This window comes from Notamacropus eugenii, chromosome 2, assembly GCF_028372415.1.
Source record: "Notamacropus eugenii isolate mMacEug1 chromosome 2, mMacEug1.pri_v2, whole genome shotgun sequence".
NCBI classification, from domain to species: Eukaryota; Metazoa; Chordata; class Mammalia; order Diprotodontia; family Macropodidae; genus Notamacropus; species Notamacropus eugenii.
In genome coordinates, this window is record NC_092873.1 from 307,482,423 (window position 1) to 307,507,481 (window position 25,059).

Below are 25,059 nucleotides of genomic sequence, written 5' to 3' on the forward strand. Positions count from 1 at the left end.
GAAGAGTATTTGGAACATATTAAAACTTAAAACAGCTCTAAGACTTCCGGAATCCATATATACAACTCAATAATTGTTGCTGATGATATTTAATTTCTTGAGTTAAAAAGTTACTGGAATATAGCCAATTTCCTAATTCACTAGAATCTGATCCTATAATGGACCATTTTTCATACTGATGTGTAAGAAAATGGCGCTGAGGTACAAGAGTCCACAAAAAAAACAAGCAGCCTTTATTGCAGTATTACAAAACACTTTCCATTTTGGCAATATTTTACAACGTATTCAGCTTCTCAGACTGTTCAAGGGCTGGGAAGAAGGTCTGGAAATTAAAAGGGGAAATTTCAATGGACATTTCTAAAAGAAAAACTGCCCCATCCCTCCCACCAAAATAAAAATCCAAATGTCACTTAATTCCACTACTGGAGAAGAGGCCACAAGGAAAGCAGCAGGCAGAACTCTGGCAACTTCACTATTGAACATGTCAGAGGCAAAGGAACAATCAAGACGGTCTTCAGTATGGTCGATTACGCTGATCATTTCTGTAGTCATTTCTAGGAATGAAAAATTAAAAGCAAAACTAAATTTGGAGTTTTCTAAGTATAAAGACAAATCCATGTAGGTGAGCTGATGAAAATTACATTACAATTCCCACTGAGGAGGATGAAAGAACTATACATAAACCTCAAGAAACGCCAATCTCTTAGAAATATAGCACCCCAAAGAGAATCATGGATAAAAAGTATTCAAATGCAAGATCCCTGGTCTTATATAAGTAGCTCCTCCTGGTGAGTGCTAGCCTTGGAGTAAGGAAAATCTGGCCCTAGTTGTGTCATGTGACCAGAGAGGAGTTACTGAATCTCCCAAAGTCCAAGGTTCCTTGACTGTAAATGGTAATATATCTGTAGTTCTGACCTCAAAGGGTAAATGCAAGGCTCAAATGGTTTCAATAATTTTGCAGTCCTTACAACATATATAAATATCAATTATTATTATGTAGAAAAGAGAATGGATTTGTTATACTTGAGCCTAGAGAGAAGGAACCAAGAGCAACTGGTAGAAATGGAGGGGTAGATTTCAGTTTAGAAGGCCTAACTTCCTAATGATTAAGACTAGCCAAAACAGAATGTGTTGCCATCTAAACTATCATTGCACATATTAAAGAAGCTAGATGATCACTTGTCAGGGATATTTTAGAAAGGATTCATGCTTTAGATAGAGGCTGGCTAAGAGAAATGTTGAGGCCCCTTGTAACAACTGAGATTCTATAAAAATGGGACAGAAGACCCAGCAATCCTAGAATCTAGGAGTAGTGATTCTGAGCTACACACATACTCACCTGCCTCCCATTTTGCCACCATAACCACCTCCTCGGTCTCCACCATAACCACCTCCTCGGTCTCCGCCATAGCCGCCGCCACTTCGGTCACCACCATAGCCGCCACCACCACTCCGGTCACCGCCGTAGCCGCCACTCCGGTCACCTCCGTAGCCGCCACCACCACTCCGGTCACCGCCGTAGCCGCCACTCCGGTCACCGCCGTAGCCGCCACTCCGGTCACCGCCGTAGCCGCCACCACCACTTCGGTCACCTCCGTAACCGCCGCCGCCACTTCGGTCACCGCCATAGCCACCACCACCACTCCGGTCACCCCCATAGCCTCCACCGCCACTCCGGTCTCCTCCGTAGCCGCCACCTCCTCGGTCTCCACCTCTACCACCCCGGCCTCTGTAGCCCCTCTCGCCACCATAGCCTCTCCCCCGGAAATCTGTAAGATAGAAATACAAACTGAAGGGCCAAGGAGAAAGCCACAAAGCCCCCTTAGTTCTGGTCAAAGGGCTGTTTAAAACTGTTAAAGTGATACTGTTAAAGAGATGACCCACCTCCTCCTGAAGGACGAGAGTCCTCTGGTCTGGGTTCATTACACTGATTACAGGAATTTCTCCGGGCAAAGTTCATGTTTCCACAAGACCTCAGAGAGAAGGAAAGATGTGCTTTTAGACTGTTTCCAAGTGATGCAGGGGTCCCTACCCACAAACAAAAGATACTTACGGGTTAGGACAAACCCAGTCACCACTTTTAGGGTCTCCACCTCTACCCTGAAAGCCTCCACGTCCTCTATATCCTCCACGTGAACCTAAGAGAGAAAACAAAACAGCAGAGAATAAGGCAAGGAAATTCATCTGACATAGAAAAAAAATCAGTTCCCATACTACCCCTGCTGGCAGAATTTAGCTAATATAGAGTCAATGGAGTAATTCAAAATCAACTCTAGAATGTGAGTAGCCTTTAACAAAAACTATAAGGCAAAAAACAGAACACTAAAACAGATCACCAATGAGAGTAGATTCAATGTCATTTAAAATTTAACCCAAATTTAACCCTAAAATGTAATCCAACTTTAAAAGCATACCCAAAGGATTGAAAATCTACGGGTAACTACATCAACTTCCAATTTCAATTCTCAATATACATTTGACTAATATAGATAATGGACCAAATCTGGTCATTGTGTAGCTGAAGGCTAAAGAGGTGTACAGATGTAACTTGGAAGAATTGTTCCCTTTGTGCAAAGAAACAAGCTGTGTGGTAATAGCCCCAGGTAGTTCACAAGATGCTCCTTAACCACTCCCCCTGTGACCTGCTATTTTATCAACTATATCCATGCTTCCAACTGAGCAAAAACCTGTCACATGACTTTCCAGAGGACTTCCCAGATATTCCTCTGGCCAGCCATTTAGGAAATGTCATCATTGTTCACACCTGAAACATCTGATATTCCCCAAGGGTTCTCTGATTCTCCAGGGATAAGGGTTGCAGGGGTAAAACACAGAAGACCAACTTCGCAACAACTTTTTCTGATTCTAAACAGCCAATTTTAGATGCTATAAACCCTATTTGTGTGGGTAAACTTCCAACCTCCTTTCTCACGTATTTTATACCCTCCTAAGTACCATTTTAATAGAGAAGAGAGGAACCTAGAGAAAGCAAGTTAACTCAGACTCCTGCAATAAGGTGAGAGGCCAAGACAAGAGGCCTGGTAGTAATGAGCAGCTTACCTCTTCGCCCACCTCCACTCCCACCTCCTCTCAGGAACTCAGGTCTTCTAGTGGCAAAAGACACTTTAATGATATTGCCATGGAATTCTTTTCCTGGGAAAGAAGAAGTTGTTTCCAACAATAGTTGAAATCAAAGAACAGGATTTGTGTAACCACCCTCCATGGAATTGGTTTTAGAAAAACAAGGAGTATCAGTGAGGCTTCACAAGATCCAAGTGCCTCAGAGCCACAAGACTCAAGGCAGAGGGTTTGAAGAGCAACTTTTCCACACAGCCTAGCACTCATGCTTTCTGGGAATGAGTATCTCATTCAATCTAATAATACTACAGAAAGAGAGGGACATCAAAGTGCTTAAGAATCCAGGGCTCCCAGCTTCCAAGTATGATGGACATGTGACACAGAAAAAAGTCAGTGTTTTAAGAAGTGAAATAAAAGCTGGGCAGTTCAAATTGCGGGGGCCAGTAGAGGAAGCTATGTCCTCCAAATAAGTGCAGGGAGATGGCAGTTTCCAAGAGTCATTGAATACAGACTGTGCCAAAGAATACAAAAAATTCTATAGCGTTTTACTGTGGAGAGCACTTTCCTTACAACTCCATGAATCTAGTAGCACAGAATTAACATCCACATTTTACACAAGGGAAAAGTGAGGTTCTAAGACACTAACTTGCCTGATACAACCAAGTTCCTAATTTCTGATATGGGCACCACCATTCTTCCAGTCACTCACAACAGCCAGCTAAGAGTTACCCTCAACGCTGTCCTCTTCTTTGTCCCCGTATTCAATCAGTAAGAGCTGCCAGCTCTTATCAATTTGACTTTCGTAACATCCCCCACATCTTTCTCTGCTCTCTTCACTAACACTAGAACCATGTTAACTCACTCCCATCTCCTCTCACCTATCATACAACATCACATAACAATCTCCTAACCAATCTCCTTCCATCCAACTTCTCTCTACCTTGTCCAATTCATCCTCTACTACACAGCTTCCAAAACAATACTCCTAAAACTGGACCTCACTTTTCACACCCAAGAAGCTTCCCTAGCTCCCACTATTTTAGAATAAAACACAAACCCGTTTTCAGCATTCCAAGCCCTTTACAATCTCATCCCTGTTCTTCTGTACAGGGCTCCTCCCATGCCCTATTCTCCAGCCACACTGGCTTTGACACTCTTCCCCACTCATAACACTGTACCTCCTGCCTCTGTGCTCCCCTTGTACACCTCCCACTCTCTTGCTTCCTGGAATCCCAGGCTCCATTCAAGGTTTCTCTCATCTCCTACAAGAGCCCTTTCTACATTTTCCCCACTTGTTAATGTCCTCCCCAATGATTTGTATTTATTTTGTATTTCTCCTATATTAACTCAGATCCATGTGTTTCAATCCCATTCCCACACCAGGTAAAATGTAAGTTTCCTGAGGGCAGGGACAGGCTCACTTTGCTTTTATCTCCCTGGACCCAAACAAAGGATAAATGTTTAATAAAGACTCGGAATGATCTGAAAATTGGTAAAGCACATAAATATAGTAGGTAGGTCAGTATGTATTTTTGTATTCAGTCACAATGTACTTCTTTCAACAACTAATACATAAGAAACTACAAGAGAACTAATTCAAGTTCTGTGTACCAGTAATTGTGGAACACTGAAAACGAATTTAAAAAAATAGTTCTGCGTACCATCAAACCAGTCAATTGCAGCTTTAGCTGAAGGAGGGTCATCAAACGACACTGTTGCCTCTCCTTTTGGTTTGCCCGTGTCTTTGTCTGTATAAAGATTTATCATTGGTTTGCCAGTCTTCTTATTTGTCTAGGGGAAAAAATTAAGTTGGTTTTCCTTAAATTCAGTTTGAAATCATGTAGTAAGATGCTTAGTCAAGAAAATGGCTCAGGAGTAGCTCAACATCAACACACCAGGAGTGGGGCATCAATTCACAAGTATTTGCCAAGTGTCTACTATCTGCACGACACTGTATTAACACACATACATAAAAAAAAAAAACAAATGTGGTCCTAGTCTATGGGCAGCTTGCCATCAAACTGAGGACACAAGACACATAAATGAATTAAAGTGTGAAAACATAACAAGAAATTACATAATGTAATCTATAAGAAGAGTCCATAATCAGGTGCTAATTGTGCAAGTTAGTCATGTAATACAAAGGAAGTTAAAGGGAAAAAAATATATACATTTAGATTTGACACCTGAAGGATAAGACAGTCTAAATATACAAAAAGAGAGAGAAGACGGGATATTCCAGCCCAGGTACATAATATGTGTAACAAGAAGGAGTATGGCATAGTAGAGTTGGCAGGGAATAGAAAAACTGGCCTAAACAAAGAGTCCAGACATTTTAAATATCAGAAACTATGAGGTTTCCTCCACAGAGAACTTACCTTAATAATTCCTATTTGCTTAAAGAAGTCCCCAACTTGATCAGTTGATACCCCTTCTCCAAGTCCTTGAACAAAGATTGTATTGTTGTCTGAATTATCAGACTCCGAGTCTACAAAGAGGGAAAAAATGTAAGGTTAAAATGATGCCCTAGGCTGTCAGTGACTTAAGATACATATATGGCACATTTATCAAATGTGCAAACAACACAGAGCTAGAAAGGTTCGCTACCTCCCTGGCAGGCAGAGGCAAGATCTGAGTTTTGATATACTGGTACCTTTGACCAAACCTAGTAAGGTAAAACTTGGAGTACAGTTAGACAGCAGCTTGTCTGAAAAAGATCAGAGATACAAGCACAACAAGCTAACAATATAGTATGGCAACCCCCTCAAACAAAAAATTATGTAGGGTAATTTTGGGCTGTGCAAAGAGACAGGCTTTCCAGAAATAAGATGGGAATAATCTACCCCCATCCTCTGTCCTGGTCAGACAACATCTGGAGTGTTTAGGAAAAGCACTGATAAGTTGGAGCTGCCCAGAAAAAGGAAACCAGGATAGTGAAGAGCCTTGAGTTCATGCCCTATAAAGAACAGCTGAAGGAAAAAGGATGTTTTGCCTAGAGAAGATTCAAAGGAACAGGATACTGGTCCTTAAGTACATGAAACACTGTCCTGTGAAAGAGGGATCAGACTTGTTCTACATGAACCAAAAGCAGCAGCTAGAAAATGCAGAGACCGATCTGAGAGGCAATTTTCTCGACCTCAAACCTAACAATGAGAGATGGTGGGGGCTGGTCATCCACCTCCTCCCAATACCCCCAGTTTGAAAGTTGGATAACCACTTGTCAGGTAGATTTTTGAGGGGACTTGGAGAAGAGGAAAGATGAACTGGACTAAATGGCCACTAAAATCCCTTCCAACTCTGAAGTTCTTTGACATACTACTATATAAGTCATCAGGAGAACAGTTTTTGGTATTCAATTGTTTCTGTAAGTGAAGGAAAATAAGTATAACCACCAGTTAGTGCAACTAAAACCCACTGTATCACCCAGACCTGGCCACTTCAGTCATTCCAATTTCAGGTATGGAGACAGCAAGTATATGGAAGGACCCAATCAATCAGGGGAGATCTTAAGTGATCTTACACGACTTTATATCCATTACCCTGGTAATAAAACTAGTTCTAAGAAGTATCTGACCCTGCAGGTTATTAAACAGGAAAAGAAGGATGTGGGAGGTCTTTAAGAAAGTCTCACTGATTAGGAAAGTTTAGAAGTAGAACTGTCTAAAGAAAGACATTTAAATGTTCCCCCAATGCCCTTTCCAAACCTGTTAGCCTATGAATCCTTAAGGGGGAAGATAAGCAAGAGATGTTTGAAAGTGAGGAAAAGACCTTTAAAATAAAACAATACTAAAGGTCCAACAGTGACATATTATATTTTGCTCTCAAATGTACAATGCAGAGTGATGGATTTAAGAGTCAAAGGTCCTGGTTGTTCCTGAACTAGCATTTCCAATTCACTACCAGGTTTACCATTGACAAGTAACTGAGGCCCTCTCAGCCTCAGTCAAATCCTCTCTAAAATGAGGAGGCCTGGGCTATATGACGGGTCTCCAATAGATTTCAGGAGGTCCATGAATTTAGATGGGAAAAAATTACATCCATTATTTTCACTAACCTCTAAGTGAAATTTACCATTTCCTCCAATTATTTTTTTAAAAGCATTCTGTAAAGGGTCCATAATCTATCATTTGTACCCGGCTGCAAAAGTGGTAACACTAAAAAATTTAAAAAACATGGACAAGATGAAGTTTGAGGTCATTTCCAACTCTAAATCTATGGTCATGATATTTGGCACCATTTTTAACCTCTGGATCACTGTCAGTTTCAAAGGACTCCACAATAAGCAAGATGAACACCTGTTGAGATTTTGTAGAATCAGTTTCCTTTTGATCAAAGACCTCTCATAGTCTACTACTTAAGTCTCCTAGAAAGTCTCATAGATATCATTCAAATTCTCAATATATGTAGCAATGTTCTCAATTCATATTGTTCCAGTCACTCACTAAGGGGACAAGAATTCAGACGTTATAGAGCAGATAAGGAAATCAGATTCAGAGATTAAACCCACCAAACATTTTGCATCACCCCTACTTTTTTTTCCTGAGGTTCCTTCAGAAATTATAAATAAGATTCTTTACTATCAAATTCCACCCTGGCATACAAAAAAATACTTCCTTCAAAGAACCCAAGCTAAGGCATATATTCTTAATATTAAAAGTTATTAGCCACAAACTGCTTTGTCTTACCAGCATCTGTTTTCGGTCCATAATCCCTGTGGCCTAAGAGAAAAGAAAACAAATAATAGCTATTTAAGGAAATCCATTTGAAATGTTTTGTTTCTAAGACAATGAAAATAAGAAAATCTCAACTGTATTTCTATAACTTACAAAGTCAACCATAACAGATTTATAGAGTAAATATATTGGTTAAATGATATTTTTTTAAGTTTCATAACAAATCAAAATTGAGTATCAACATTTCCTTAAACTTGTCATAGACAGCATCTGCCACTTCGGCATTATGCTAGTTCTGCTCATGTTAAGTACTGGTTGTCAAATCAGGGAGAGGAATGCCCTACTGATTTAAGACCACTGTGTCGGCTACCTTTATAAAAGAGCATTTTGTCAAAACCTGGTGATGGTCTCATTGGTCACCACAGACTCTTTCATGCAAATTCACAGAAGTAGAAACCCATTGGACTGTTAAAGAGATCAACTTTGGCTTTGTTTTTTTTTTTTAAAGCACACAACACACACCAGCCTCAACCGAGTAAGAACAGGCTCAGACTGCGTCTGAGGGATAGATAGTGGTGGCTTTTAGATTTATACAGCATTTCCACTGAAACATTTTGGGATACTCAGCACTTACCACCAAAATTTTTGAAGCCACCGCGGTCACCACCACTGCAGAGGAAAAATTGAAGAAATGATTTCTTCCTTAAGTCTCTAATGTGCTGAGCCCTGGGCTCAATCTACACTTAACTGATCACAAGTAGAGAGCTTATGGCCTAGGGGAATGGTAGCACCTCTAACTTTCCAGTAAGTTTAATTTCATAGGTTTCCAGGGGTTGTTTCCAATTAAGTGTTTTAGGGATCTACTTCCAAGAGAATCACTAAACTGAAACTAAATAATATAACATATACTCTGACCTAAAAACTTTCCCCAACCCAAGGCCAAAATGGATACTACATAACCCCTGACTCATTGTGGGAGGACATAACAGTAAAGAAAGCTTAACTAGGGCAAATACTCTTCCCAACAGAAAAAAATGAACAGAAATAAAGGGAATAGACTAATACTCAAATTCAAGTGTGAAATTTCGGCATCACAATGGGAAAGGTGATGTTAAATGGTTGGTATTACAAGGTAAGAAGGTGGAGAAGCATATGAATAGTAAGCTTCAGTATGAAAGGCTGTTACATTTCATTCATTCATTCTGAAATCTAGTGTAAAATATACAAGTGCAGTTATTGATGAGAATGGACTCTAAGGCTAGGGATGGATTTAAATTATGTTTCTCCATTCCCACTATAACACAATTCGATGCCTTATATAAATTACTAAACATAAGCTAGCTCATTATGTCAAATGTTTTGCACATTGATCTATATAGAGAGCCTATCACAAATATAATGGAACACTCAACAAATCATAGCAGTCCACAATTTCAGGCAAATGATGTTTTTCTTAATTTGGTAAATATCCAATACCTTCAGATATCCTCTCTGGTAGTTATAGGCAATAATTCACCAATTTCCTGCTTGAATCAAAAGAAAATGCACTTCAAATGCATTATGATTCAAAGCCCCTACAATAGCATGGTGGTGTTTTCAATTGCACTGAAGTACAAATGTAAAGACCTGCCCTATGAACCAAAAAGAGGCAATACCCAAAGTTTTTGTTGGAGGCATCTAATTTTCTATTAAGCAAAAGCCGTCACACTAATGACTTTTCCTTTATGTGGTCTTTCTAGAAAAAAAGTAACCACTGTGAATAGGTTCCCTGTATGTACAGAAACCAAGTAAGACTGCATGCCGCCTCAGGGAAGGAAGGGGGTAGGGAGTGAGAGAAAATCTAAGACTTTTGGAAATGATTGTAGAAAACTGAAAACAAACCAAATAAATAAATAGATTATTCCCACTTTATGACTGTGATAGTTCTTTCTTGCACCTCTAAGCAAAGGAAGGTCTTGAAACTTGAAAATCTACTCAATTTGGTTTCTGCAAGCCTAGAAATTAGGAGGCATTTGTGAAATTCAAGCCTCTAACAGTCGGAGCTTCGTGCTGGTTTCTCTAAATTCCATGTTTCAAGAAAACATCCATCCACCCTCCTCCATCCTTTATTTACATACCTAAACAACTATGCCACCTTCCAGTTCTCTGCTTTATTTTGTTTAGCCAAACATTAGCATGTAGTAAAGGGGTTTTCTTGAACCTAGACCTCTGAAAACCTTATTAACAGCAACTCTGGGGATTCAAGCAACACTCCTCTCACTGGCATGGAATTCTCATTTGCACAAGTTTCTTTTTATATGCCCAACATAATTCCAAAGAGAAAATAAGAGCTAGGAAGTACATCCAGTCTCTAATCCTACTAAAGAGACAAAGGGTAGAATTATTCAATAGGGAAAGAGAGGAAGGGGGAAGGGAGTAATTTTTTCCATATGTAGATTCACGAGTTTTCTGTCCCTTACAAATGCAAAAAGGAACACTTTTAATTACTCTAATACCACCTTAATCAAATAGGGCACCAAAGTGTTGATGCAACTAAAGAAAAAAGAAACAATCTGATACAGGACAATGCTACGTAATTACTGGTTTCAATTTCCACTGCTTTCCAGAAATTTAACACTGAAATAACTTAAGAAAAACATGCCTGTAGAAGAGAATGCCTGTAAAAGAGTAAGTCAAATTGGAATACATTTGTAACCTCCCATTAGCTCTCTTAAGTGATCTTTTATGTATTCTTGATAACTGATATTAAAGTAGTTGAAAGTTTCAACATAATGGCTACCAACAACATGCGAAGCATTTTTCCTAGTTCCATAATGAAAGATGGAACTTTCTAGTCCCATCATGAATATATGAGTATATTTCTTTTAAAGCTTTGCAATGAGGTTAAATGTCAATTTATAACACACTAGACTAGATTAACAAATATGGATGTGCATTCTAACATAGGGATATTCTGAATTAAAAGTAGAGTAGTTTATTAAAGTATAAAAACAACTTCCAAAGTTTCTCAGCGTTATGGCTGTATCCATCTAAGCAAGAGACAAATCTGTGTCTATTTTGTTGAATTGAACTCAAAAACAATTGGGTCAGCAGGACTTTCTCCACGTCCACCACTGATATAGCAAAACTACTTTCCCCTGACAGATCTGGGTGAAAGCAATGCTCTCACTGCTTTCCTTCACTGTGGGAGAGAAGGAATGAATAAAATAGGGCTTATGCCCATGTTAAAAGATTAGTCCCACTGTTATTTAGGAAAGCTAAGGCTCTTTAATGGTTTTTCTACAAAGATGTAAATACTGCTCAAGGGTCTAACCTGCAAAGAAACAAAACAGCTGAAGAACTTATTTGGTGTTCTGGGAAAATTCACTATTTGGTGAAAATAGGAAACCAAAATACGGATTTCAACTATTTATTGGTGTTGGGGAAAACCATTCATTATTCCAAACATAAATGATTCACTAAATTTAAATACAGTTTTCAACAGTAGCTATATTTATTTTCTCTCTTCTGTGAAAATTTTGCCCATGTACGGCAAAAGCTTCCTGAATTCAACAGCATTTCCTAACCACACCTAACAAGCCAAGGATCAAGGAACACATGCAACTTTTTCAAGAGAACAAGAGAATTCAAACACTCTTAATGGAGAAAGAGGACACTCTAAAAGAGAGAAGGCTTGATCTATAAAATCCTAAAACCATAGTTACTGAATAAAATTTCAGCTACTTCAGTCTGGACAATGAAGAACATATCATATATCTGTAACAATCTATAGCAAATTACCTGTGACAAGCTAAGACTCCATCAAAATAGTAAAGTTCAGGACAGTGAGAAAAAGTGAAGCTATTCTACTAAACTAAAAAAACAGGATAAATTTTCTATTTCAGTTGGATGATAACACTAGCTAGTCTGATCACCAAAAATCTCTAATTAATTTTCCTTAGGAATAAACGCTTTTTTGTGGCAAACAATGTGATCTGCTAAAGAATTTTCAAACATAAGGGTGTCTCCCACAATCTTTCTACCTCTTTTTGAAATCTGAAAAGCTGAAGGCCTTCTTCTGGATTGAATTTTGCCTTCTGTCATCTAGGGGGTACTCAAAGTGGATTGTGATTGTCCTCTCTTTTGCTCTCTCCTTTTAAACTTTTAACATAAAACCCAGGTAGTGCTATACATTTTTCAAAGCAGCCAAGATAGATAAGATTTTCAACCCTACTGTTTTTAAGTGAAATGATTCAAAACACAAGGAAATGTCATTCTGGGCCAAGAGAAAATGTTGAGGAAATCATATTTTTCTTCTTATTCATAAGTAAATAAACCTAAGAAATTTCTGTAAGACTTGATCTCTAATTCAAAAGTTTTAACCTAAATGAAAACTCTGAACAACAATGGGGGTCAAAATTTTCCATGGTCAGTTTCTGCCTACAACTAAGATGGTTTCCCTGCAAATAATGAAACACTCTGTGGGACATTTAACATCAAACCATAGGACTTGAAATGATTCTGAGATGTCACCTAGCTATATCTGCACTGACTAACCAAGGGAGGCTGTGGAATCTATGAAAAGTGTTTAGAAGTAGGACTAATATTCATCTCTGGGTTGTTTTACTAGTAGGTCTTAGGTAAAAACCAAAGAATTTTAGCCTTCAAGCTTCCTCCCAAAGATGTAAACTTAGTCTTCCAAAGACACCAAGAAAATTCTAACACTCTCACAAAAACTTATAGAATAAAACAGATTCCTGCAGATGAGGACAAAATTACAACTTCCTTATGACAAATATTAAACCTATGATGTAACAACTGGAGTTGTTAATGAAGGGTATTTGCTATTATTACACTATTCCAAGCCAATAAGTTATGGAAGCATTCCCTTAAAGTTACTAACATGAAAGTATAACATGATGCCTCCTAAGGGATTGGCTCTGTGTTTTGCTGGGACAAGTAGGATGGGGAGGGGAAGTTGCACAAGTCACCTTGTGTTCATCACTTCACTCGTGTCCTAAGTCTTCTTTAATAATAAAAAAAACACAATATATTTAATTCACTAACTATATAGAGTAACTTGGTTGTATTAAGGTTTAATCAAGATCCTCACAAAGTCTGAGGCTTGCAGAAGTCTATCAAGTCACAGTAAGATATTTATTTTGTGCCCAAAATACCAAAAGCATTATACAATCAACAACAAAAAAAACACACAGCATGCTTTAAAAGTCCAAGGCAGGAAGTTCAAATGCCACTTGTACTTGAAGAATACTGTAACAAGTATTACTGGTTTGTTTTCAAATTCATTTCTAGGGATCCAGAGGCAAGACCCAAGCAACAAAGGACTGAAATGGAACGGGTTTGTTATTAAGTGACAGTTTGTGGACCATGGCCAGTTTCATTTCTTGATCAACACAGATTAATCTATGTATTTTATAGCCACAAAACTGCAACTTACAAATGTCCTCTTATGAGAAAAAACTTCAACCACCCTTTCAGCTTGGTCTTAAATGGCCAAAATGCTAAATGTACATTTTAAAATAATATTTAAATTAAGCCAATTATGATAATATTTTTTAAAAATAATCTTAAAGCTTGAGGATCTTAGCAAAGGCCAAAAAAAGCTACAACAGAAAGTCACAATTTTCTTAAGTAGATAAGTAAGAGTTCAGATTTCAAGTTCTAGACCAGGGGTAGGGAACCTGGGGCCTCGAGGCCACATGTGGCCCTCTAGGTCCTCAAGTGTGGTCCTCCGATTAAATCCAAATTTACAGAACAAATCCCCTTAATAAAAAAATTTGTTCTATAAAACTTGGATTCAGTCAAAGGGCCAAACTCAAGGACCCAGAAGGCCACATGTGGGGTTGAGGTGGCAGATTCCTCACTCCTGTTAGATAGGAGACAGATTAGCTAATAGTTTTATGATGCTGTACTAATTAATTCAATTGTCCAAAAGAAAAAAAGGGATGAAATGATAGTCTGCTTTATTAAATTACTGCAATTAACTTTTTTTCCTAACATTAATCTAATTGGTGCTTTTTTTGCTGTAGACATCCCCTTCCCAAGCGTACTCAAGATTACAAGAGAACCTCTCTATCCTCCAAGTGTGAGTTAACTTACCTTTTTTTGTCTTTTGATATACAAAATACTTGCACTTGCCGGAATTATTTTTTTAAAAAAAGGCTTAGATTTTAGGTCTGGCAGGAAAAATGAAATAGTTTGACAACCGTAATGGTGGGCCTTTGTTCATCTCTGTTTAATATATACTCTGTGGACTAATATCATGCTAACATGACCTAACCTAAGTAATTTATCTGGTATGTTGGGGCTGAAAAGCATTTTAATATAAGAATCTTTGCATTTTCTTCCACCCTCTCCTGGGAACATAATTCCAAATCTTATAACTCTTCAAAGTTCCAATACTTGGTTAGATCCTAAAACCAAATCAGCTAAGTAACAATCAAAAAAGAAATCTAGAATTTGGATGCAAACACTTACCTTGATCCTGTCATAGGACCTCTTCCATCCTTGTCATATCCCCCACGCCCTCTACCTCCTCCCTGTGACCCGCCATATCCTCTATTATCTTCTCCATACCTACTCATGTCACGACGGTCATCTGCAAAAAAGCACAAAAAAAATCACATTTCTGATAAATGCCCTCATTATACTCAAGCAATTTCTTCCTAAGGTCTTCTGAGGCACTTTTCTGCAAAAGTCAGTATGTCTTCTTAAAAGACATTGGAATCACTGTATTTGTCACAGTCAAGCTTCATAAACTAATAATAAGTAACTGACATTTCCATACTGCTTTAAAGGTTGTGAAGTACATTCCTCACAACAATTCTGTGAGGCTACATCTATCGGTAACAGTATGATATAACAGAAAGAGTAATGCATTTTTTAAAAAATTCAGTGGAACTGACGTCTAACATTTATTGGCTGTATGTCTTAGGGCAAGTCATACTTCACCTAAGTCTCAATTTCCCTATCTCTAAAATGGGAAGGTTTAGCAACTGAAGGTTGCTGAGAAGGAAGCATTTTGTAGACTGTAAAACACTTATAATTACTATTAAAACAAGATTTTTACAGATATCCCCTACATAAGAGACAACGAGAAGGGTCAAAGGGGTAAGTGATCTGCACATAATCATCAGCAGTGGTGGAGGCAGCTCCCATTACTCAAACATAGATATTCTGATTTTTTCCCCCCATTTTCCCACTGTCTCAACAATTCACTAAATTCAAATAGCAAATCACTGATTTTTCTTTGAATCTATCCTCCAAGATTTAGTACTCTTAATGGTAAAGGATTCCCATCAATCCTATGGTTCTGATGCATTAGATAAAATAATAGTTCTCTTTAAAGTTTCTATTTATTGTACCTCAAAGTCAAAATAAAAGGCACCAGCATCCTTTGACATTTGCTCAAGAGCCACAGTCTTCACTAAGTATGCTCAGGGAATAGAATTTTTCACTCAAAAGAAAAAAGGAATCATGTGGGAATGCTGGATCAACCATTAATCAAGGAAGATTTATAAATTTTATAAGAAAATGCTAATGAGATCATAGTAACCCCAAATCAAAGCCCTTAGAAGAAGGAATCCAAAAATAAGGAAGGGGTCTGTAAATAGATTTTGGGGGTTCATGAGCTTCAACAGGTAAAGAAAAATACATCTTTATTTTTATTAACTTTTAACTGAAATTTAGCAATTCCTCAATTATTTAAGAACATTGTTATGAGATGGGGTCCATAAATTTCACCAGCCTATCAAAAGGATCCATGACATACATTTTAAAAAAAGACTAAGAAGTCCTGCCTTAAAAGGACACAGCCACAATTAAAACAAGGATGCCAAAACAATCAAAGGTCATTTAGCCAATAACTCAGAAGTCCCCACTACTCAGAAGTATACATCTAAGGTAGAAGAAACTGGTTTAAAAGGCACATAGGATGTTTCAAGACCACTCAACCTTTTTTGTAAAGAGCTGAAATCTTGGTTGACTCATCTAAACAAATCCACTACTATAAGCCAATGGTCATTCTGTAGCTATAAAAAAATGATGCTGCAAAAACCAACTAGACCTCTCCAGTCAGTGTCGCTTACCTTGCGTATGGTGGCTGTAACTTTCCCTTTGTGAGTGATAGGACTGCTGATTTTGATTATATGAGTCTTGCTGCTGATCATAATTTGACTGCTCGTCATATGAACCTTGGTGTTGGTCATAGCCTGACTGTTGGTCATATGAATCTTGCTGACCATAGTCTGACTGGTCATATGAAGGCGCTCTTCCACCTTGGCTAAACAGGAATCAAGAACTTAGGAGAGTTCTCAGGAGGATTATTTTAAACAGAGAGATGGCCTATTCTGAAAAAGAAGGGCTAAATGGCTAGATCTCAACTCTTATCAATTCATCAATCAACAAGTATACATTAAGCATCTCCTTTGCGCCAAGCACTGCACTGGGCCCTGGGGATACAGGTGCAATGAATGATACAATCCTTACTCACTAGGAGCTTACACTCTTAACTGTACCTGGTCATGCTTTTCATTCTTCTTCCTACAAGAATCTTCCTAAAATTTAAACCTTTAATATACAAGGAAATTTTGCACCGACGTAATTGGAAAGTCAAAGAAATGCCAAATCATGAAGAAATACCAAATCATGGAAAGTATCTCACCTTGAAACACTAAGGAATCCAGAAATTGCTTCCTGTTGTTACCTTCTTGAATAAGTTAATTGTAAAGTATAACTTTATTTTAAAAACAAATATAGTAAAATAAATACATCAGAATGAGGGCTGTTTTTTCAAATTCCTTGGGGGAGCACTATACAATTATTCCAATAACGCTGCCACTGCTCAAGTGTTTTTGGAACTTCTCTTTTGAAACTGCCTTCAGAGCCTGCAGCACAGTTTCCAACATCTTCAATGGTGGAAAATCTTCATCCTTTGAGGGAGGATTTGGTATTTGGAAATAGCTAAGAGCTACCTATAACCAAGCCTGGTAAATAAGGTAGATAACTGCACGCCATACCACTACTTGGGGTCAGAAAACAGGGTGTATCTAAAAAGATATGACACTGGTATTTTTCTCATGTGGGCTATAAACTGGTGCTGAAGTCAATTATAAATGAGAAGTTCCCAAAAATACTTTGAGTAATCACACTCTCACTGGCTTAGGTGTATATAGCCCCTCCAAATGACTAATCAGGATAACATTCATTTGGATGCCTAAATTCCTGAGGGAGAGCAGAGATGAAAGGTGTCTGTCTGAACATGGTTTATTCTCATTTGGGGAGGCCACAGATTATTCAATACCAAAGAAGGTGAATATTACTGACAAGTGATGGTACTTATACCAAGGATGGTACATGGGCCAATTTTCCATGTAATGGGTTAGCTGCTCATCAAAATAAATTCTGATCAAACAGCCCACTGCAGAAATGCTGCCATACCCCCTCCCATCAGCAGCACCACTGCTTCCTCTTCTAGTACAAGAGAATGAGAGGGGTCAGAACTTAAGCCCCTTCCATTCAAAGAACTGTCAAGTCACTTTTTCTTTTCTTTACAATTCACTGTCTATCATATTTCAGAAAGTACATCTTTACACAAAAATGCTCCACATGTTTCACACTCCACTTTTGTGAACCTCTGCCAACTAGCAGGAGTTTGAAGTTTCACTGCTCATATTGTGATTCTCCCTTGCAGCTAACATATAATGCCTTACAATTGTACAGGTCTTCATGCAGTCATATGGAAAACATTCATGGGATTCACAATTAGGATCTCCCACTGCACTACTCTGCATGTGGTTTTATTTAGTTGTATTTGTAATTTGTGGTAATTTATAAAGATTTTTCTTTATTTATGCTCGCTGTAATAAAAGCCCTTCAAAATGTAGAAAGTTTCTGAGAAGCCTTTAAACTTGCCAATAAAATCCCACCTACCGGTACTAATAATTTAAAACATTTTTTAAGGCACCCTATATTTGTGGGTAAGTTTTCTTAGTTCTGTAAGCTTAGTTACAAAACTAAAGACCAAATTTCATTTTCTTTCAAAATTTTCCACTAAGCTAACATCAGTTACAGGGAAGCATGAGCTTACTTCTTAAAAACTTCAATGATGCCACAAAGAAACAAACTTGTGCCTTACCCGCCAATGCAACCCAGGAATCATCTCACACATGAAGCAATACCATATAACCGCACTGTTTCCCATTCACGAAACATCAAGCCAGTATCTATCAAAGAACATCTCTGGAAGACATGTCTACCTGAGGTTTCAGGACAGTTTCATGGTGATATCCATGTTTTAATACCTACAGTATTAACCATCTCCAAATGTCCAACATTGGCCCAGTGCTTCCACTTTATTTCCTTACCCTCCCGATGAGTCCGTGTTTTGTTGTCCCTGGTTATTATAAGATTGTTGGCCATATGAGCTCTGCTTTTGATTTTCATAACCACCGTAGGACTGTGAATAACCTAAAGAATGGATGGGTATGCTGTTTAGTAAGTGTTCTGAGATTTTAAAATGTCTAAAATAGCCAATTTAACAAACCAGTCCAACCTGATTGACTCTGTCCATAACTGGAGTAGCCGCCATAGTTCTGCCCATAAGAGGAATCAGCCGTTTGCCCATAGCCAGAATAACCCTGAAATTTAGGTAAATGCTCATTTCATTGCCTACTAAAAACAAAGTCAACGTTTGAATGGATCAGAGTTTGGACTTCAACCTACTTGTGGTGGTTGTCCATAGCTTTGGTTGCTCTGACTGCCATAGGAATAGCTGTAAAAGAAACATTTGAATTTTTTAAACAAAAGGCTGCCAAAACTAAGTCTTACATCATCTACCATTATATATGGAACCCTGAATATTTCCACTCAAAGTTTCCCAAGTAAGTTTAATTTTATGTCATTGCTTAAAGAATTAAATCAGAATCCAATGACATAATGTAGTAGAATCATTACTGGAGGAGGCCTAGGCTCAAATCCTATCTCAGGTGGTCAAGTCATTGCACATCTGAGCACTACTTTTCCTCACCTCTAATACTTACACCTAATGTGAAAACTGAAAGGGATTTTCAAGGTCAGTGCTGCCCAAACAAACCTCTCATTCTGCACAGGAGGAATCATGATTTGCCCAAGGCATGACAGTGAGTTAGTGATAAATCTAAGACTAAAAAGGCCTCATCTCAGTCTTGTTTATTTTCTGCTCCCCAATGTGAAGTTGGGCACACGGAAAGCTGGTGGCCAATAACTATTCTGAGTCAATGAAGTCATCGATGCCATTGCCCTGACAATGCACGATGTCATATACTTTATATGTACAATCTCATTTTGTCCTTAACGACCCTCCCCCAACCCTACTGAGCGCATAGACACTTTGAATGCCAAGTATAGTCTAAAGAGTTGGTTTTGCTTTGTAAAACCTTTCATAAGCCAAATGTAATGTCAGATGAACCAGAAAATATCATGCCAAGAAAAAAGTACATGCCAAAGACTGACACAGATGCCGTAAGGTTTAGGCAGCACAAGACTAATTCTTCACATTAACAACCTCATCTATTTCACTATCATACTTGATAAATTCCTTTCTTCCTGACATTCTGACACACCCATGCAACGTAATGAAATTCCCAAAAAAGGTAAAGTATACAGCTTTAGAAGCACTTAACTGTGTATCAACATGAATATGTAACACTATAACTTGAACCCTTTTTAATTTTCTACTAACAAGCAACACTATTCCCCAAATCTTTCTCATATGCATGTGCATGTATAGTTATTTTTCTGAAATCCAAAGTTAAAAAACACACATTTCAAAGTTATTCTCCATAAACCATTTTTTCCTCTTATTTTGCTTATACATGTTGTCATGGGGTTTATCACACACTTGAATTGCTACTCCATATGTCTGTATGCACTGAATTGCAATCCATTTTCCAATGCCAGAACTAGAATGACAGAGAACTTACTGGTAAGCAAGAAAAACAGAATCTACATGCTCCTTCACAAAAGAACAATACAGTAATCAATTTCAGGTAGGCCCTCCCATGTGCTGGACGTGTTCTTAACATTCTGGCACTACAAGAACTCTCCCAAAGTGGCCACCGTTGCAAATACTGCTACTTTAAGAAAAGACACTGCTGCCTGGGTGTATTACTCCACAGAGATCTCATCATCTTACAGTTATGCTAGGACATCATATAGGAAACACAGCCAAAAGTCTGGGACAAATTAGTTATTTAAACACTCCAAAATCAGAGATAAGTTGCTTGCTTTGGGGTACTTTCTTAAAGCAAATGGTTCAAATGTACTACTTGAGATATTTTCTTGTATCTCCATGTATTCCATGTATTCCTATCAACTTCAATCCATTTTCTTACTCTGCTAGATCTCTTGTTTACAAAGGGTAATAACCTTCCCCCCCTTGTGAATATTTACAGCTAATTTTTAACTCCCCAAAGACATCCAGAAATCAACTCTCAAGTGAAGTGATGATTCCCACCTGAATTCACTTGTTTCAATTCCACTCAATATATTAAGTGTATACTTTACCTTTGCTGATCGCCCCCAGACTGACCGTAACTTCCAGAATCTAAAACACAAAGAAATAATGTTAAAACCTTATAGAGAAAGCATGATTCATTCAAAGACAAACTTTAGCCCCTCTATGCAAGAGCTGACAGAAGGTACAGGACATAAGTTAAAGGAAACTATACACAGAGGTCTATATAAATAAATTTTTGCTTTTTTTTCTAATCATTTATGCTATAAGTTCTCTTATTCCACCCGTGCTATTGGTCACAAGGTGGGTTAGGTGAAAACATGTGGATATATCTGCATAGAACCATCACCATTAAAAAAATGTTTTTCCTGATAAAGTATATCCATAGAAGGGGAAGGCAATAGCCTACTATGACAAGATATCCTACTCATAGAGGTTCTGTTTCCTTTAGTCAACTGCAGTATCCAAGTCCAATTCCAAAATACTTTTGTACTTGTATATTTGACCTCACAGCTTCCGGACATGCTGGCCACCTTGAATTCCCAAGCAATCCTGAAGAAGCAGCATGCGTTTTTCCTCTCGTGGGTCACTATGACTGTCAGCAATAGCTGAAGCCTCTCTAAAGGCTTAGTTGAAAATAAGAGTTGGGGGAAAATTAAATACTATTGACAATTTTTCCAGAGTTCCTGAAGAACAGTTAGGGGCAAAGATGTCCTACTCTGGGTTTACCTCATGAGTAAAGGAAGGATTTACCACCATACTACACACACATACATACTCCCACAAATCTTTCAATAGTAGTAAAATTAAGGAAGGAGAGTGAAGATATGAGTAAATATAGCATAAAAGAAAGCAATGCATCATGGGGAAAGACCTCGAAATCTGAACTCATATTCTTGATCTGAGTGACTTCAAGCAGGGATACACAAATTTTTCAATTCACTATCTCTGGAATCTTTACTGCTTCCATAGTCCAAGACCATACAAAGTAGCACAAGCCCTCTTAGTTCATTTGTCATGTGACATACTTCTGCCATTATATAACTCAATGTTTCGATTCTATATTTGAATTACAAAGCTAGTTCTGGTCAGATTAGTTGTCATTTAGCCCAATCAATCAACTTAATTCAGTGACATGCTTTTTCTTCACATCAATTCATTTAAGACAACCTCAATGGGAAAATGGCATTACCTACGGGTCAGAAGAATGCCTGCCATTTTCTATGCTATCTCTATATGTGTAGAAGATATCGTTTACATAGTATTATCACATTCAAAACAAGAGAGTTCATTAATTCATTATATAGGGAGGAAAAATACTGAAAAAGAAGCAGTTACATACTACTTCCCTACAAAAAAAAATGGAGAGTAGACTAAACATAACTACTACTAGTTTAGACATAATTTGTTGACTAAAATTTTATAAACTTATAAATATATTTAATACATATAACTTATAATTTATATAATTATAATTTATAAATATAAAAGATACAAATAATATAATTTACATTATATACTGTATATAATAAATTTTATAAAATAAAAATATAAATTTATAAATTTTATAAAACAAAAAGGAGTTGTCACTTCCACATTTTATAAATGCAGTTTAGCACACTGGGTACTCACTGTTACTTTAAATGCACATTATTACCATTTTTAATAAGAGCGATAGTATAGGTGCTTGATATAGAAATACTAGAGACAAAAATACCACCTTACATTTGAGGTAGCTAAATGGTATAGTAGAGCACCAGTCAGAAGGCCTGAGATCCAATCCCATTTTGGACACTTAGTAGCCGAGTAACCCTGATGAGCTCATTTAGCCTGTCTCAGCCTCAGTTTCTCTGTAAAATGGGGGAAATAATAGCACCCACCTAGCACTGTAAACCTTAGAATGATACAAACACTGGCTAGTATTATTATTTGGATGAGACAAACTTACAAAGTGATTTTTTTTTCCACAACTGAGAGGATGGATAGAAAAATCTCATTTTACAGATAAGACTAGGTCAAGTGAAAGTGATTTTTTCCATGTCACTAGCTACTTTTTATTGGCAAAACAAGAACACAAAACTAGATTCCATGCCTAGTGCTATTTCTACTACAAACATGCAGCCCCATTCCTCAATTACTTCTAAGAGTAAGAAGGAGCAGCAAACAAAGCACTATCTATCACACAATTAACTGCCAAACATTTAGTGACTTGGGGTACCAGAGGATGAAGCAGGCTTCCTGATTATATCTGCAAAGAAACCATGGACTTCATTGTAAGCCCCTGGAATCAATGTATATGTTCAATCACTCATCTGAATTAAAAATGCACACACAAATAAATCATTTATGGTTACTCTAAGTTTAAGCATCCTATAGAACACTGAATAAGCACTTTCAGATTGAAAATCATACATATCTCCTCCCTTCAAACGCACCAGATTTTACTTATTTGGTGAAGAAATATCATTTTTAACCCTATAGCCTGGATCTACACAGTGCTTTAAGGTTAAGCACTCTACAAATATTTCACTTGATCCTCACAACAAGCCTCGGTGGTGCTTTTATTATCCCTATTTCATATAGGAGGAAACTGAGGCAGGCAGAGAGTAAGTGACTTGACAATACCACACAGCTACTAAATGTCTACAACTTGCCACCAAACCAACTGTGGGGCATATCATTCCTGATAGATAGTTTGGCCATAAGCATCCCCAAACTCCGTTAAATGTTACATCCAATCAAAAACGTCCTGCCATTGCCTTTTTAATGGTAATAAATTCCCCCCAAAAGGGCCAAAGGAAGGAAAACTCATCGTCTGCCTTCCAATACTCAGAAAATGGGAGCAAAAGGTCAGATAGATTCATTGATTAGCTAAGGAAAGTCCATATGTCCCCTTCCCCATTTTTATTTTTTTGTATACACTCATTCATTCATTTCTGCCTATACCATCAGTAGAATAGTAGGTCACCACACCATTTTTTTCAGCCTTTTAATTACTAACAGGTACCGCCCTTTGAAAAAAAAAAATTAGCAGACTTTGGCCACCAGGCAACACTTCCGACCACATGGTTTCATTTCACTGAAATGTTGTGCCCGCTCAACTGAGCACCTAGGAAGGGGGGCAAAGAGGGAAGGTGGGTGTGTGAGCCACATGAAGGCTACCCAGAAGCCCTGGCATCTCCTTTTTTCAGGACAGGGCCTCAGAATCCATCAGCTTGGTTGGCCAAAAGAGTGGGAGCCCGGCAGTCCAGACCCTGGGGGCCCCTGGGCTCCTTAGCTTTCTGACTTGGCCTTCAACCCTGGCAGTCTTTGTTCTTTCTCTAAGATCCCTGAGGTCAAGAACTGCCTTTTGCCCTCTGCGGTGCCTGTCAGTTCCCCGCACGAAGTAGGTGCTTTGTAGGTGTTTACAGATGGATTTCTTTCTTTCTCTAAGCTCCTTGAGGGCAGGGGCTCTGTGCCTTTGCGCTCAGCACAGTGCCCGGAATATAATTTCCTAAACGTTTGGTTGATGAATCTTTTGGGGGGGGGGGGGGGGGCCGTCTAGCATAGTAGCTGACACATAGTAGGCGTTTCCTCAAGGTTTTGGGCTTCCCTCCATCCCTCCTCCCCCCGGCGAGCAGAGTGACTGACTTCTGCCCTTGTTTCTACCCCCGACGCTCGGCACAATGCTTGGCACATAGTAGGCGCTTCTTGGTGTTTCCTGATCGGTTTCTTTCTTTCCTTCGAAGGCAGCTTTAAGCGCCAGGCCGTGCACACACACCCCTCCAGAGACGCATCAATAATAGAAAAGTGTCGCTTTCAGAAGCAGGTAAACACCGGGAGGGGGAGGAAGGCAGGGACGCCAAGGCCCCCTGAAACTGGGGGAGAATTCGTGAGATTGGGGGGCACGGGGGCTTTTACAAAGCTTTTTACTTTCTTTAAAGAGGATAGCGTACACAAAAGAGAGGCGGGAACCGAGAAGGGAAACTGAGGCCCGGGGCTTCGGCTCGAGGCCTCGCTAGCCATGGCGGGGGGAGGGGGGACCCCGACGCTCGGATCGCGACTGCCCCCCCTTCCCCCCAAGACCCAGAGCGTGTAGCGGGAGCCATAGCCCCCTCCCTGGCTCCTTGGCGGGGACCTGTCCCTGTAGATCGGGGCCCGAGGCCGGAGGCCCGGCCTGCCGCGGGCCCGGAGCGTTGGGGACCGTCCGTCCCCCTCAGCGCAACATGGCGGCGGCCGGTCCCTCCCCCCCTCCGCCTCAGCCTGCCTGTCGGAGGGTCGGCGCGGGGCGAGCCTCGGCCGGACCAGCCCCCACACGCCGCGGCCGCCGCCGCTCGCCACAGGGCGCACCTACCCGACATGACTAACGGCCGCGGCGCGGAGCCCCCACAGGCCGCCGAGGACAACGAGAAAGAGGAAGAGAGCCAGGCGGCGCGGCGGCCAGAGCCAGACTGAGGACGGCGCGGCGGGCCGAGCCCGACTGCGGGGCTCCGGCGGCCAATCAGGGCGCAGCGGCACGTACCACTCCGGCCCGGTCAGAGGGGGCACGCGCTGGCCGAACCCAGCCTCCTGGAGCCGGAGCACCGAAGCAGCCGGGGAAGCCCTCCCCGCCTGGGATCGTACCACGATGGAGAGGGAACTGAGAAGCGGGACGTACCAACGCCGCCTTCCCCGAAGGGAGGGAGGAGTAGAACAAAGCAGCTTTCTCCTTTATGACTCCCATCTCTCCTTTCCTGATCTAATATCTCAAAGAGTCAGAAAGTATGGTGTGATCGAGTGTAACCCTTCCTAACCAGTAACTACAAAATATTTCTCCACCTAATAACGAAATGGTAC

General features: G+C 39.4%; 1 protein-coding gene across 1 annotated transcript; it reads right to left on the bottom strand.

Moving 5' to 3' along the window:
• Positions 1–210: 210 nt before the first annotated feature.
• Positions 211–24,752, bottom strand: TAF15 (TATA-box binding protein associated factor 15). Its single transcript, XM_072644908.1, has 16 exons — positions 24,578–24,752; positions 20,295–20,334; positions 18,474–18,522; positions 18,304–18,388; positions 18,116–18,218; positions 15,839–16,032; positions 14,229–14,349; positions 8,386–8,420; positions 7,764–7,796; positions 5,457–5,566; positions 4,740–4,869; positions 3,061–3,153; positions 2,054–2,138; positions 1,885–1,973; positions 1,340–1,769; positions 211–554 (listed from the first exon to the last, which is right to left on the bottom strand). Exons 1-16 carry the CDS (start codon positions 24,582–24,584, stop codon positions 515–517), a joined length of 1,644 nt encoding a protein of 547 aa, XP_072501009.1. The 5' UTR covers positions 24,585–24,752; the 3' UTR covers positions 211–514.
• Between the last annotated feature and the right edge of the window lie 307 nt (positions 24,753–25,059).